A 14,802-nucleotide genomic window follows, 5' to 3' on the forward strand; every position below is an offset into this window, starting at 1 on the left:
ATAAGCTGAGTTGCATTTGAATCACTCTGTTGGTCTTGTAGACCCCCATGATCTGAATTCAAGAATGATTTGGAGTACCGTAGATACTCTGGGAATATTGTATTTTGTATATACTGGTGTAATGATGTTCCATGGGGCTTCTCCAACTAACACACAAGCGAAATCAATGAAACACTTTGTTGGGCTTGAAGACCTCCAGTATCTGAACTCAAGTATGATTTGGATTACCCCAGGAACTCTGGGAATGCTGTGATTCGCTTATTCTGGTGTAATGATGTCCCAAGGGGTTGCTCCAACTAACATACATGCTCAGGACCTTATGAATCACTCTGTTGGTGTTGTAGAACTTCAAAATCTGAACTCAAGAAAGTTTTGGAGTACCGTAGCTATTCTGGGAATGTGGATGTTTTTATATACTGACACAATCACGTCCCATGGGGTTTTTACAACTAACACACAAGCTCAGGAACCTATCAATCACTTTGTTGGTCTTATAGTCCTCCAAGATCTGAACTCAAGAATTGTTTGGAGTACCGTAGATATTCTGGGAGTCTTGTATTTTGTATATACTGCTGTATTAATGTTCCATGGGGCTCTTCCAACTATTACACCAGCTCGGGAGCCTATGAATTGCTCTGTTGATCTTGTAGACCTCCAATATCTGAACTCAAGAATAGTTTGGAGTACCGTTTATGTTTTGGTAAAACTGCCATTTTGCGATTTGATAAAAAATAGTTTAATTATGTCTCAAGTAGCAATGCCAACTTCAAATTAGGATTGAGGCCCCGTAAAACGCTTTGTTGTTTAGTAGATCATCAAGATCTGAACTCAAGAAAGGTTTGGAAGCCCTAGAAGATCTAAAAAAAATCTACCCCATATTTCTACTTTTTCAAGGTTTGCATACGTTTTTGAAGCAGAATGTCCAAAATTTATGTTGAAATACGACAAATAAAAATCCGTATTGAATCGGTTAGGTACGCGAAGTACCAATGGTACGCCTTACCCAGCATTTGCTGTGCCCGAAGTAATACCTAGCAGTGATAATAATGCGTAGATGAAGGCTTACTGCTACCTGTTGATGGTGTTGGTTTGCGTGGATTTGCTATCAAATTCGTCAAATCAACACTTGAATCTTTGTTTACAACAGCAGATGTGTAAGTCGTTTTCAAAATTTGTTATTGAACTATCAAGATCGCCCTTCTTATTATTGGTCGAATTCGTCAATACATACTGCGAAATTGAGGTCGACTGCCTTTTATTATAGATCTCTGAAGATTTTCTTTCTACTTATACTACTGAAGTGAAAAAATAACAAATGTTTGATTGATATGATACTTTTCTCTTTTATTGTAAGTTTTGCTTTTAAAATATCGTGTAACTAAAATTGCAATGATACAACTTACATTATTTACAACAAAAAAGAATTAAAAAAATGGATTCTACGTCCATTGCACATGCATAAATACAGTAAAAATTTCTGCGATTCGTTATTTTTCATAATTTGATTTTCCGTCCAATGGGATCAAGAAAATAATTCCCGATCACATAATAGCACATGCAGTTTCAAATTTGTTCACCAACATCTAAAAGGTGGAATACACAGTAGTACATTGATAACATTTGTTTTTCTTTTACCAGGTCTAAGAAGGAGCCGAAAGTTGATTGCTATTTACAGCTTTTCAATTTTGCTTTACGTGGTTTTGAATTTTTATTTTCTTGTCTAGGATCGATTTGCTAATGACGAGATTTTGTTGAGATTTGGCCGCTTAACGAAATAAAAAAAAAGTTTCGAAGATCATGGTGAATGACATCTACTCTTGTTTTGTCTACATTCCTGACTCTGCGATTCCTTCGTCATCTGTTGGAAATGAAATATAATGAAAATAGTTAACATTTATACATTGTATGCAACCATCGTTGGTGTGATAAATGAACGCTTAAGAGTGTTAGAGTGAAAGAACAATTTGGATTTTTTGTCAAAAGTTTATGTTTATGTTAGTATGACAAAGTAATTAAATAGAAATCTACCAACCCATTTCTCTAAGCTTTAAATATAGCTCATCATTAACACCACCACCACAAAGATTATTATCTTCGTCTACGATAACAATGATGTCATCGTCTTGCTCATCTTCCTCGTCTTCGACGAAATGGTGCTTGTATCGTATTCGCTCGATACCGCCGTCCATGCTGAGATTATTCTTCTCATTGTTTTTGTGCAACAATAGCTCCCGCTGCTCATTTGAATCATCTTCGTCCTCTTCATCGGAGTCGATGCCGACGTCGATTTCTGTTTCGTCGTCTTTCTTATCCTCGGCATCGTCACCATCAACTCGAATAATGATGTGCGCGCTGTTTGCGTGACTGTCGTCGTTGATAGCGATAACGATGCTGCTTCGACCACTGCTCCGATTATCGCTATCGTTCTCTAACTGTCATCTTTCCTCTTTCCATAACTTGCAACCAATCGATTGCTGGTCGCTACTGTTAATACCTTCGGGCTTGATTTCGACAGATTCGATCAAACGACTACTTCCGTCTTGACTAGTGTCATTACTGTTGCTGTTACTCTTATCAGCTATATCTTCGGCTGCCTGTTGCAGTTGTTCGTTACTACTATTTCTATTGGGTACTTGTACTTCAACGGCTATCACTTCTGTTTCTTGGCAATAATTTGCGTCGGTTTTGGCATCGTCAGTCGTACTGTTATTAAGATTATTGCTTTGCTCTTCCTCACCGAGGGTGCTACCAACAAGTTCGTTGTCCTTAGATTCACTGATCAGTTCGCCTTCGTTATTGATGTTCCCTCCCTCAGATTCAATTAGCTGTCTTTCTTCAGAAACATCTTGTTCACCTGGTTCTGGTAATGTTATTTAGCAAGTACCAATTAAGCCACCATTTTGTTAGAGTTTTTTCCATATACAAAGTGCAGTACATAAGTTAATCGTTTGCATTTCCGACACCGTAAAACAGGTTGATTGCATATTGAATCCAAGTGTAATTGTAATAAAAGAGGGGAATAGTAAAAACATGAATGGTTGATTACATTGAAATAATGTTTTATTTGAGGTTACTTTTTTAAATTTACATCTTTCGTTTCTTTTTCTATACTACTGTAAGCTTGGTGTTGGAATTGCCTAAAAGATGGCTCTCTTCGGTTTGGTTTAGTGTGCTTTCGTCGGGAACTTAGAAAGAAATAGAAATAAAAATATAAGAAAATGTGCAGGTATTTTCAAATAATAAACAAAACTAATCCCAACACACGTTTCAAACACCATGCAATTTGAAGATCTGATTTGAGAAGAATGTGACGATCTACGTTGGTTATTATGATATTACTGACATTGCAGAATAATTGAAACCTAAAAGCAGGGCTGACAATAGTTATTCTCGTCGTATAAAGAAAGCGAAAAAATATAGTCTTGGTCATAACATTGCACGACACAATACCTATTCGGTTTTTCGCACCGCATGCCTACGACGAAGATAGTCGCGCAGCCACAATTTATGACGATTACCGTCGTCACTTCTTCACATAATTGATTGCACATCGTTAAAGACGGAATAGTTGAAAACATAATGACGTTCATTATTACAAAGGATTGGTTGCACGACATTAACGATGCGTCGAATAGCAATGAAGACACTACAACTCGTCGCTACTGTACATTTTGTTCAGCGTCGATGACTATTGTCAGCCCTGCCTGAAAGCTATTATTATCGTATTTTCATGTTTTTTAAGAATTGATAATTCATAAACTCAACACTGCCACTCCTATCTACCTAGTAATTAGGAAAATGAAAAGAATGGCTGATGTCGTACTTCATGAAAAGATCTCAACACGCCGATATCGAAATAAGTGCCACGGTGTTGTATATAGGGGAAGGTATTAATTAGGTCAGAATTGGCCTTAAGCTGGCAATATGGCCAATGGCCATGGTCAATCTTACTCCGTAACACAACATGTAAATGTAACTACCCAGCGTTATGGGTTTTTATGCATGAATGATTAACTTTTGTCAAGTGATGAACTTATGGTTCGGCTGACCTTAACTCAAGCTGAATTGAATCATCCATTTGTATCATCGTAGGGTTTCTTTTGTTCTTCTTTGTTAAAACAGTGAATTAGGATTCGAAAATGATTTTACCAACACTGGTCCAGTGGATGGCAGATTGGTTCAAATCGAATATTCAAAAACCAAAACGATTTTCAGGGACGAGGCTGCTCGTAGTGCCGATATCGCGTCTGATCATCACCTCCTCATCGGCGAAATACGCTTGCGCCTCCTGCCGACGAAGGAGGAGAGAGTTGGACGACAGTTCAACACACGCCGACTGGAAGATGCCACGGTGAAACGGTCCTTCGGTGAAGAACTGGAGACGCGTGCTGCAGATATTCCGGAAGGTGGCAGCGTAGAAGACCAATACACCGTCATCGTCATATTGCCTTCATCGCCACCAGTGAGAACAATCTGGGTAAACTGCGCAGCCAGAGAAAACAATGGATCACCGATGAGACCTGGAGGAAAATAGAGGAGCGAAGAGAAGCCAAAGCCGCGATAGAGCGATCAAAAAGCAAAGAAGCCAAAGTCTTAGCCCGTCAACGATACTCGGCTCTTGAGAAGGAAGTAAAACGCTCATGTCGACGGGACAAGCGAGCGTCGGCAACGATGCCTGTAAAAGACGCGAATGATCAGTTATTGACCGACCCAACTGACCAGCTGTAATGCTTGTTCGAGCACTTCGAACAACTTTTTCAAGTGCCAGCCAGGCCACCACCACCTCGGCATGATCTGCCTAGGATCCGACGAATAACACGCGTCAATACCGAAGCTCCATTGCTGCTAGAGATTCAAACAGCCATCCAAAGCATGAAGTAGAATAAAGCCCCAGGGGTCGATCGCATATTAGCCGAGATGCTCAAAGGCTGACCCCATGACATCCGTTCAACTACTGCATCGTTTATTTCGTAATATCTGGGACACCACAACTTTTCCGGTCGACTGGATGCAAGGTATTTTAGTGAAGGTGCCCAAAAAGGGTGATCTGACTGTATGCGATAACTGGCGAGGTATTATGTTGCTGTGTACCGTTCTCAAAGTTCTATGCAAATCTATCCTAGTTATCCTATATCCGGTAGCAGCAGGCCGGATTCCGTGCCGAAAGATCCTGTGTGGACCATATTGTCACGCTCTGTATCATTCTAGAGGAGGTCAACGAACTCCAAGAGTCCCTTTACTTGGTATTCATTGACTGTGAAAAAGCTTTCGACCGTCTGAATCACGAGAATATGTGGGGCGCCCTGAAATGCAATGGGGTCTTGTCCGACCATATCCGGGTCGTAGCTGGTGTGAGGCAAGGATGTATTCTATCACCGTTACTGTTTCTCATCGTAATCGACGAGATTCTGGTAGGTGCGATTGACCGTGAACCAAACCGCGGGCTGTTATGGCAGCCTATAACCATGGAATTGGCTGATGACGTTGCTCTCCTCGCTCAACGGAGCTCTGAAATGCAGAGTAAGCTCAACGACCTTGCCGAGCGCTCCTCTTTGGCAGGCTTAGTCATCAACGTCAACAAAACCAAATCGTTGGATGTAAACACGGTGACCCCTTCCAGTTTCACAGTAACCGGGCAACCAGTGGAGAATGTTGAAAGCTTCCAATATCTTGGTAGCCAAATGGCGTCAGACGGCGGTACCAAGATCGACATAGGCGCACGGATCAAGAAAGCAAGGGCTGCCTTTGCGAGTTAAAGAAATATCTGGAAAAATAGGCAGATAAGTGAACGCCCCAAAATACGAATTTTCAACTCTAATGTGAAATCTGTGATATTATTCGCTAGCGTAGCATGGTGTGTATCAGTGGAGAACACACAACAACTGCAGGTGTTCATCAACGAGCTCCATCGTCGTTCACCAGAGGCCAATAGCAACTGAAATTCGGGATCGGAAGTGGGACTGGGTCGGCCACACTCAACGTAGGGGCGGACATGAAATCTGTAAACAACCATTACACTGGAACCCAGCGGGACATCGCAGCAGAGGCAGACCCAGAGGCTCATGGCGGTGAAACCTCAATAAATAAATAAAAGAAGTCGACCGAAATCTAACCTGGCAACAGGTTAAAGCGATAGCTGGACATCGCTCAGGATGGAGATCTTTGAAGTCGGCCCTTTGCACCACCGGAGGTGTACAGGATCCATAAATTTAAAAAATAACGAGGCTGCTTTTGTAGGCGCTCAGAAGGTGTCTATCTACGTGGCAGACGCATCCGAGATAGCGATTGTAGTCGGAGACAACGTCGAGCTAGATGCTGAAATAGATGGAGAATGCTGTAGCCTAGATGTCACTAACGTTTTATGTATTCCATATCTTGCAGTGAACCTTCTCTCTTCTACGGACTAACAACGACAGAGAGTATATCGGTAAGCATATCGTCAAATTCATCAAGACGGACGGTATTCGTCACGAGACAACTGTACCTCACAATCCAGAGCAAAACGCATGAACCGGACGTTTCAGGGGCGAGCCAGACGTCCATTGCTCGACGGCAAGATGGACAAACGTTTTTGGGTAGAAGCAGCGTTGACAGCGGGAACAAGAAGACGAGGTGCACAGCGGGCAAGGTGGATCGATCAGGTTGAGGACGATTTGCGGACCCTCCGCAGACTGCGTGGTTGGCGAAGTGCAGCCATGGACCGAGCTGAATGGAGAAGACTTTTATGTGCAGCACAGGCCACTCCGGCCTTACTCTGATAATAAATAAATAAAAGCGTTGACAGCGGTCTACATAAACAATCGATCGCCGATGAAGAGTATCCCGATCAGCCTGAATCGAATCTACGCGTCTTCGGAGCAAGAGCAATATCGTATGTTCCGAAGGCCAAGTCACCGTGTATTCTAATTGGATATTCGGAGCGTTCCAAGGTCGAACAGATTCAACCGGTGAACCGATGGTTTTTGAAGCTGCTCAGCAAGAAGTCATTGACGGCGACTAACACGGCGGAGTCGACTACGACGATTGTGCGAAGGAGAAGGTGAATTACAGGATAGAGCCACAAGACTCTAGACTCTACAAGGCAGACTTACAATGGAGGCAGCGGGAAGGAGCGCAGCTCCCAGGAAAGTATGATAATTTTATAGATGCGCGATGCGTCTTGTGTAAGCATAAGATTTTGCAACTTTATAGAACCAACGCAGCAATACGAGGTGTGATCGAGAGCTCGAGAACTTGAATAGCACCGAGCTCTCGCCACACTCGAAGGAAGTCTTCGAAACCCAGTGAGGCAAGGAGAAAAAGCCGGGGAGCTACTTTTACAACCCGGCCATGAAAGGTCGCCTCTTCGATGGTGAGCCCTTCAGCGAATGTATGGTTCAGGTAGAAAACACGTGAAATTTGAGCGGTGACGAATTTGGTTCAGTTCTGTCACGAGCATCTGACGCTACCATGCCGAGAAAAACGTAACCATGGAATTGCAGGCCACAGGTATACTGGTAAATTGCAGCCCTTTGAGCAACCTGCCTCAGGGCTAGAAAAAACTACAACCACGGACAAATACATTGCCGGCAGCAGCGAGGGTAGGAGCAGACGGCGAGGGTGACCCTCTACTAATGACGGTGGTAAAGTCCTTCGACCTTTAAAGCACCTGGTCCGGATGAGATCTTGAAAATGGCGTTAATAGCGTCCATAATGACACATCCGGACAAGTTCAGGTCAGTCATGCAGAAGTGCATGGACGAGCGGACATTCTCGGATATATGGAAGAGACAGCGTTTAGTTCTGTTACCAAATCCTGGCAAGCCACCCGGAAACCTTTCAGCGTACAGACCAATATGTCTAATAAATACTGAAGGGAAGCTGCTAGAGAAGTTAATCCTGAACAGGTTGTCGCCGTACATGGAGGAAGCGGAAGTCGAGCCATTAAATCGGTGGTTGGGTAATACTGCAGAGCTCGATATAGAATGCAAGCGGCGCAGTATCCGTTACTGCGCGTTACTTCCTCGGCAGGCAGAATGCGTTTAACAGTGCGTGCTGCATGGAGATAGCTAACTCCTTGCTTCGGCTGGGAGTACCGGTAGGAATGTACAAGATTCTGGAAAGCTACTTTCAGAATCGAGTATTAATCTACGAGATAGATGAATGTTTGGCTAGCACCCCCATTACAGCAGGTGTCCCGCAGGGATCAAACCTGGGTCCACTGCTGTGGAACGTGATGTATGATGGTGTGCTGAGGTTGAAGCTTCCGCCATGACGAAGCTTCGCCGATGACGTAACGATGACTGTGTACGGGGAGTTCATCGAGGAGGTGGATCAGTTTAGTCGAGGAATGGTTGCGCGGCAAGAAGCCACAGGAGATGATAGTCATTAACAACAGGAGATCGTTGCAGGTTGCGATAATTAGAGCCAACAGCTGCGACATCACCTCCAAGAGATCCCTTAAGCAATTGGTGGTGATGTTCTACGATAAGTTGAGCTTCATAAGTCATGTCGACTACGTCTGCAAGAGCGCGTCAACGGCACTATCGAGGATGATGGCGAAGAGCTCTGGGGTGTGCTCCTACAAGCGCATCCTGTTGGCAAGCACGGCGATTTCAATAATGCGGTACAGAGGTCCAGTCTGAGTGTCGGTATTGCGCGCAAACTGCAACATTCGAAAGCTGGAGATTACTCATAGGCTGATGTGCATATCGCACCATACCTCTCGAGGCAGCATGTGTATACGCGGGCATAATGCCCAATAAACTGGTGGTGAAGGAAGACGAGGATTGCTACGCTCTCAGGGGCACTGGTAATGCCCGAAGGAATATTAAAACTGCAACGGCAGCCAAATGGCAAAGGGAGTAGGACAACTTGACTAAGGGTATCACCCAGTCCAAAGTGTGTCGACATGGATTAGCAGATCTTATGGAGAGCTAAACTTTGACTTGATCCAGTTCTTAACAGGCCACGGATGCTTCAGGTGGTATCTGCATAGGATCGGACATGCGGCTTCCCCCGACTGCGCTCAATGCACATGTTCTCGGTTCGAAACGGAGAGGAATGCTATGTTGGAGACATGCGGGATGGACACGTCGGAAGGTAGATCTCGATAATGAATAAGAACGCCAGCGCCAGCTATCAACGTCGCAACTGTTGTCAGCTTGCGGCGAGCGCGTAGCCGCAGAACAGAATCTTTGGATCTGAGTAGTCCGCGATCGAGACGCGAGATGATTGGCTCAACGGCTAAGCAAGAAGCCGAATGGCTCAAGTGCATGGAAAATCGGTTAATCGGAGTAGGCTAGGTTCTGAAATATACAAGTTATCGCAGTTTGAAAAGTTCACAACAATTACCTCTCCATGTTTGTTGCAAATAAAATGGAACACAACAATGTCTTTATCTTCTGCAGATGAGGACAAAGAGTTATCACTATTATCTTTTGTCGCTTGTTTTTTGCACTTTTCAGCGACAATTACATTCCTTGCATTCAGCACTTTAATCTATTTTTGAAAACACTTTAGCCTTCTTACGTAATGGTTAATTATTAAATAAAAAGCTAAAGATTGACGAACTGCACATACAATAAAGAATGTAAATTAGAGGAAAAATGAATAAAAGCTTTGCTATCAAGGCTTTCAACAAACATATTATTAACTGTTGAATGGTATACAAAACGCAGAATAGAATTATACCAAACAGTCATACATAAATTATTTAAATTATGCCAAATGGCCATTAATTGAGCAACTCATATGAATTATGCGAAATGACCATTATGCTAAACGGCCCTCAATTTGACACAGCATACAAGTTATGCCAAATGGCCTTTAATTTGACACCGCCTAGTACAAATTCTGGTAGGTGCGATTGACCGTCAACCAAACCGTGGTCTGCTACGTCAGCCTATAATCATGGAACACCTAAACGGCAATAGATAAGGGCGATAGCGAGCAATCGCTCAGGGTGGAGATCATTCCAATCAGCCCTTTGCACCACTCGGGGCGTGCAGGACCCCTAAGTAAATTAGTCTGTTTTCTATATGCTACTACTCGTACTTGATGCTGCGAACCTAATTCTATTATACAGATGCCTTTGTCCAACTCTAACGAGTAACGAGTTGATGACTTTTAAATGTTATAGTAGTCTATACATTGTGTTATGATAAGTGAGCAGTCCTACATCTTTAGAGTGATTCTATATTATAATACCTACCAAAACAATCCAAAATGTACAAAAAAACAGATCAACTCCGTCCGGTCCAAGCTCATGACACAAAAGTTAAAAAAAATATAAAAAACAGCGTGATTCAGAAAAAACACATGTTAGTATTAAATTAAAGAACGAAACACCACTAAACCAAATCGAAAGCCCATCATTATTAGTACGTAGTAAAAGATGTAAGCGAATACTTTCCAGTTAGGAATCGTGATTATTCACTCTTCTACCATTTGTAGTAATTTTGGCTCGAAAGATTGATTATCAAAGACAGGTAGCCACCACAAGTAAAATATTTAAATTTGGAGAACAAAATGACTTACCTTCGTAACCTTGGTTGTCGTGAATTTCACGCTCGGTACCTTCCTGACCCTCTAATACCACCAAAAGACATTGATGGACACAAATGTATTGTTGCTCGGTTTGTACCATCCAGACGCGTTCTGAAACATATTATCAATCATTCGATCACCGTATCTCCACACAAAGAAAACTCTGGTTTACCTTTTCGCATAGCCCAGACAATACCGAAGATATCGACATAGTCCGATACCTGAATCTGTTGAAGAATTCTATCGAGTGTGATAAACGTACCGGAACGCCCAACCCCGGCACTACAGTGCACCACGATCGGGCGTTGATCAGGTCCAACCCGCTCGCGGAAAGCACGCACAAAACGAGCGAGGGTTTGAGGAGGATTTGGCACACCGAAATCTGGCCACGTGGTAAAGTGGAAATGGCGGAGGATACGTTGCTGGTCACCCTGCCGGAAAAGTTCAATCATTAAAAACTGTGATACAAACTGAAGAGCGTTTTGTTGTACACACCCTCGTCATCATGAACTCCGTGATGACCCAGTCCGGATAGTGACTGTCATTAAGCAGCGTCACTTTGATGTCACCGTAGTACACTGGTACGGTATCGTGTGGCCAGTAGTGGTCACATTTTTCACGACCTTTTTCGAAGGTTCGCGTTAGCATCACAATTGCACGGGAATTGCTCTCCCAGCACATGCGCCAGAAGTCGTCCCGCGTCGAGTGTAAGGGCCCTTGCGTAACGATGAACTCACGTGGTGAATTGTGACCCTGTGAAAATGATCAGAGTTTTTTTTAGCAAGTTAACTTATTCTGAACATCCAATTGTTCATACCGGAACGTAATTTGCGTTGATATAGTCAGACCCTTCTTCATCGTCCACGGGTTGAAGTTTAAACCTAGAGTGGTCATATGGTAAAATGTTGGTGAAACGATTCTTAGGTCTATTGCACGGTAGGTCCGCAAATGTGCATGGTTGGTCCCTTCCAATGTGTTTCAGTTCTTCAAATTCTTCACTAAATCTGCAAAAGTGGAAAATGGAGGTCACTATTAACACCAAGAGTTTATGAGATCGCCATTTGCTGAGAGTACTTGAGTCAGAATTGTGCTCAATAAATAATAAGTTTTTTTTTTTAAATCTACTAACCTAAAATCAGAATCGGCCGACATCATCCGATAGTGCTCGGCAAAATTCTTCACAAGTACTGGACGGCTTGTTTCAATTGTGCTATCTGGTAGAGACATATTGTCATTTGCACGCTGTTCGGTGGTTTTCTTGCGGCCCGAGTGGCGTCGCCGGCGTAGAAACAAAATGGTGCCAACGAGCAGGAAGATGATGAACAATGGAACCGTTATCGAAACGATCAATGATGTGTTGTCTTGTGCTGGAATTGTAGAATTTGGTTCAATTCATGCTTGATAGTTTTTCAAGAACACAAGAAGACATTTACATATGCAATAAAGTTGCAATGGATTTATGCAGTATCTTAATTTTGATAATTTTATTATGGGAACCCATTTATAATGAAACTTACACACATTTTGACTAAGGAACTTCAACAATAAATAATATGGTTCAACGGTCCACAAAAAAAGGATTTAACTGCGTAGTTACGAAGGGTACAGTGGATATTTAAGTTTTACCGAAGATTTTATCAATCAAACATTCAGTCTACATATAGTTTACGGTCCAATCAAAGGTAACTGCCTATGTTCCGGGCAGGGCCGGATTTAGCCGAAAGGGGGCCCTGAGGCCGACAGTTTGTGGAGGCTCCAAAATGTACAGCCGTCTCTCTCAGGGCACCAAGAAATAAAAAGCATTTTTTTAAATCGTTAAATGTTTCATGTTGATTGTGTATCTTTATGTTTGTATGAAAACTTGTTACACTGGTGCCTAACGTGGGGCTGCTCTAACGCAGCGGTTCTCAACATTTTTCTTGAGAAGTACCCCTTCAAACTTTTTCATTAATTGAGGTACTCCTCATGAAAAAAGGCTTCCGCGTCTCTTGATAAGAGGCTTCTGAGCCTCTTAAATGGCGGCTTTCGAGCCACTTAAAAAGAGGGTGGCCTTTGCATCTTGAAAAGACGCTTCTGAGACTTTTGAAAAAAGCTTTCGGGCCTCTTGAAAGGAGGCTTCCGAGCCTCTTGAAAGAAGGCTTCCGAGCCTCTTGAAAGGAAGCTTTCGAGCCTCTCGAAAGGAGGCTTTCGAGCCTCTTGAAAGAAGGCTTTCGAGCCTATTGAAAGGAGGCTTCCGAGCCTTTTGAAAGGAGCTTTCCGAGGCTTTCGAGCCTCTTGAAAGGAGGCTTCCGAGCCTTTTGAGAGGAGGCTTCTGAGCTTCTTGAAAGAAAGCTTCCGAGCCTCTTGAAATAAGGTTTCCGAGTCTTTTGAAAGGAGGCTTGCAGGCCACTTGAAAGTAGGCTTCCAAGTCTCCTGAAAGCTGTTCTCCATCTATTGAAAGGAGGCCTTTGAGCTGCTTGAAAGAAGACTTCCAAGAAGCGTAGAAGGATGCTTCTAATCCTTTTGCAACGAAGCAACTGAGCTTATCTGAAAAAAAAAGCCTTCATGCGTCTTAAACGGAGGCTACAATAAAAAAATCACAATTATCGAAACTGTATTAATGAGTTTCGATTGGAATTAATACGTCCGCCATTACGCATTTTTGTCCGAGGTACCCCCTAGAGCCAGCGAAGGTACCCCCAGGAGTACATGTACCCCAGGTTGAGAACCGCTGCTCTAACGTAATGTGACCAGGCGTCCCGCTGCATTTTTCAACTTCGTTTCACAAATTTATTACAATTCATACAGCCTTACAAATATTTTCCCATTTTTCGGGCCAAAATCTATGCGAGATGCACTTTTGGAAGATCCATTTTCAAGCCACTGCACAGTGGTTCGCTCCAGAACAAAGGTTGGCCAAAACCTCAAAATGTCCCTAAAAATAGGTTTTATGTTTGTATTGCGGTTTTTTGATGATCTTTATCACATCCAGACTTAAAGATGGGTGTTGGAGCTCTACTTTGGCAATATACAGCCGTGTTTTTGGCATCCCTGGGGTAGTGAATACTTTCATTTTACTGCTAAATTCGCCTTTTGAAAACAGATCGTTTCGCAACAAAGACTATCTCACTTGCTATAAAACTAGTTAGTACTATTCCATTTCATTCCACCACTTGATTGTTACTTTACAGAACCGTATTTCGACTTTAACAGTAAGGCCGTCTTCAGTGTCTCTCACTTGACTCAAGTGGTGGAATTAAATGGGATAGTACTAAGCGGTACTAACTCGTTTTATGACAAGTGAAGATATTCCACAAAAAAGCTATTAATAATTTTCTTATCGAAAGTCTTATTTGCTGAATACTGTGCTAAGACAAGACAAAACAAATAATTTTATGCTGTGCTAGGACAAAACAAATAATTTTATTCGGAACATCCTCCATTATGGAATATTTTTGCCAAAATGTTGTATTTGAATTGAATCAATTAATTTGAACGACAAACGAACAGCTTTCATTGCAACTGTATACTTACATTTGTATTCTTTATAATCTTGATTCGAAACAGGCTTTCTTTTTTGCTCATTTCAAGGTATCTGTCTTTTCTTTAATTATGAGCACTAGTAGAATAACTATTTTCACAAATATGACTGCTTTTCAGTTCAAATCTCAGTACCAACATACTCTATTGCTCAGTGCAAACATTCTCTATTGCTGCCAAGAAGAGTGTGTTACAGCTCAAACATTTAAACTTGAAACTCTTGATATGTAGAATCACTTTAATGGCAAAGTATTGAACAATGCCAATTTGCTGAAAAATACTAAGAATTTTCATTTCATTTTCTGCTTTAGAAAAGTTTTCAGCATGATTACGCAATTCGGATTATTAGACATAAACAAAATCCAGACAATAAAATTCATTTGAAAGAAATCTAAAATACGTAGATTCGCGGATGTCAGGAGAAAGTTTTGGAAGTAAGAAATTTTGTGTGTTGTCTTTTAGCAGTTTGGGAAGAAAACTACTCAATCATTTCATTTACAGCAATAAAAATATTCAAATAAAAGTATACAAATGATTCCGTCATTGAATTATCGCTTTCATTACACATGTTTTAAATGTTATATAATTATATCAAACGTTTCAACTTCAATCAAATAATTAAAAAAAGGCATTTTTAAGGTTCTTGTGAACAAAAAATGCGCATTTGTAAGGTTTTAGTTAGAAATAGATCAAAAATACTATGTACATTTCGAACTAAACGGTTAAAAAAACAGCTTATCGCAACTTTTCGCAAAA

At 41.9% G+C, this 14,802-nt stretch overlaps 1 protein-coding gene across 11 annotated transcripts in view; it reads right to left on the reverse strand.

Moving 5' to 3' along the window:
- Window positions 1-1,318: 1,318 nt before the first annotated feature.
- Window positions 1,319-14,802, reverse strand: part of LOC134219594 (tyrosine-protein phosphatase 10D) — a 131,102-nt gene continuing 117,618 nt past the window's right edge. For 5 of the 11 annotated variants that reach the window (XM_062698373.1, XM_062698372.1, XM_062698371.1 and 2 more), the window contains 7 exons: window positions 11,657-11,894; window positions 11,345-11,531; window positions 11,023-11,280; window positions 10,700-10,958; window positions 10,519-10,638; window positions 2,033-2,860; window positions 1,319-1,858 (listed from right to left, as the gene is read on the reverse strand). In XM_062698373.1, the coding sequence (XP_062554357.1) occupies window positions 2,436-2,860; window positions 10,519-10,638; window positions 10,700-10,958; window positions 11,023-11,280; window positions 11,345-11,531; window positions 11,657-11,894 (1,487 nt within the window). In that variant the 3' untranslated portion in view covers window positions 1,319-1,858; window positions 2,033-2,435. Of the gene's footprint in view, window positions 1,859-2,032; window positions 2,861-3,068; window positions 3,186-10,518; window positions 10,639-10,699; window positions 10,959-11,022; window positions 11,281-11,344; window positions 11,532-11,656; window positions 11,895-14,802 lie in introns of those variants that run through there. The other 6 variants (XM_062698380.1, XM_062698379.1, XM_062698376.1 and 3 more) reach the window with 3 other exon arrangements.

Source organism: Armigeres subalbatus, chromosome 3, assembly GCF_024139115.2.
Source record: "Armigeres subalbatus isolate Guangzhou_Male chromosome 3, GZ_Asu_2, whole genome shotgun sequence".
Taxonomy (NCBI): domain Eukaryota; kingdom Metazoa; phylum Arthropoda; class Insecta; order Diptera; family Culicidae; genus Armigeres; species Armigeres subalbatus.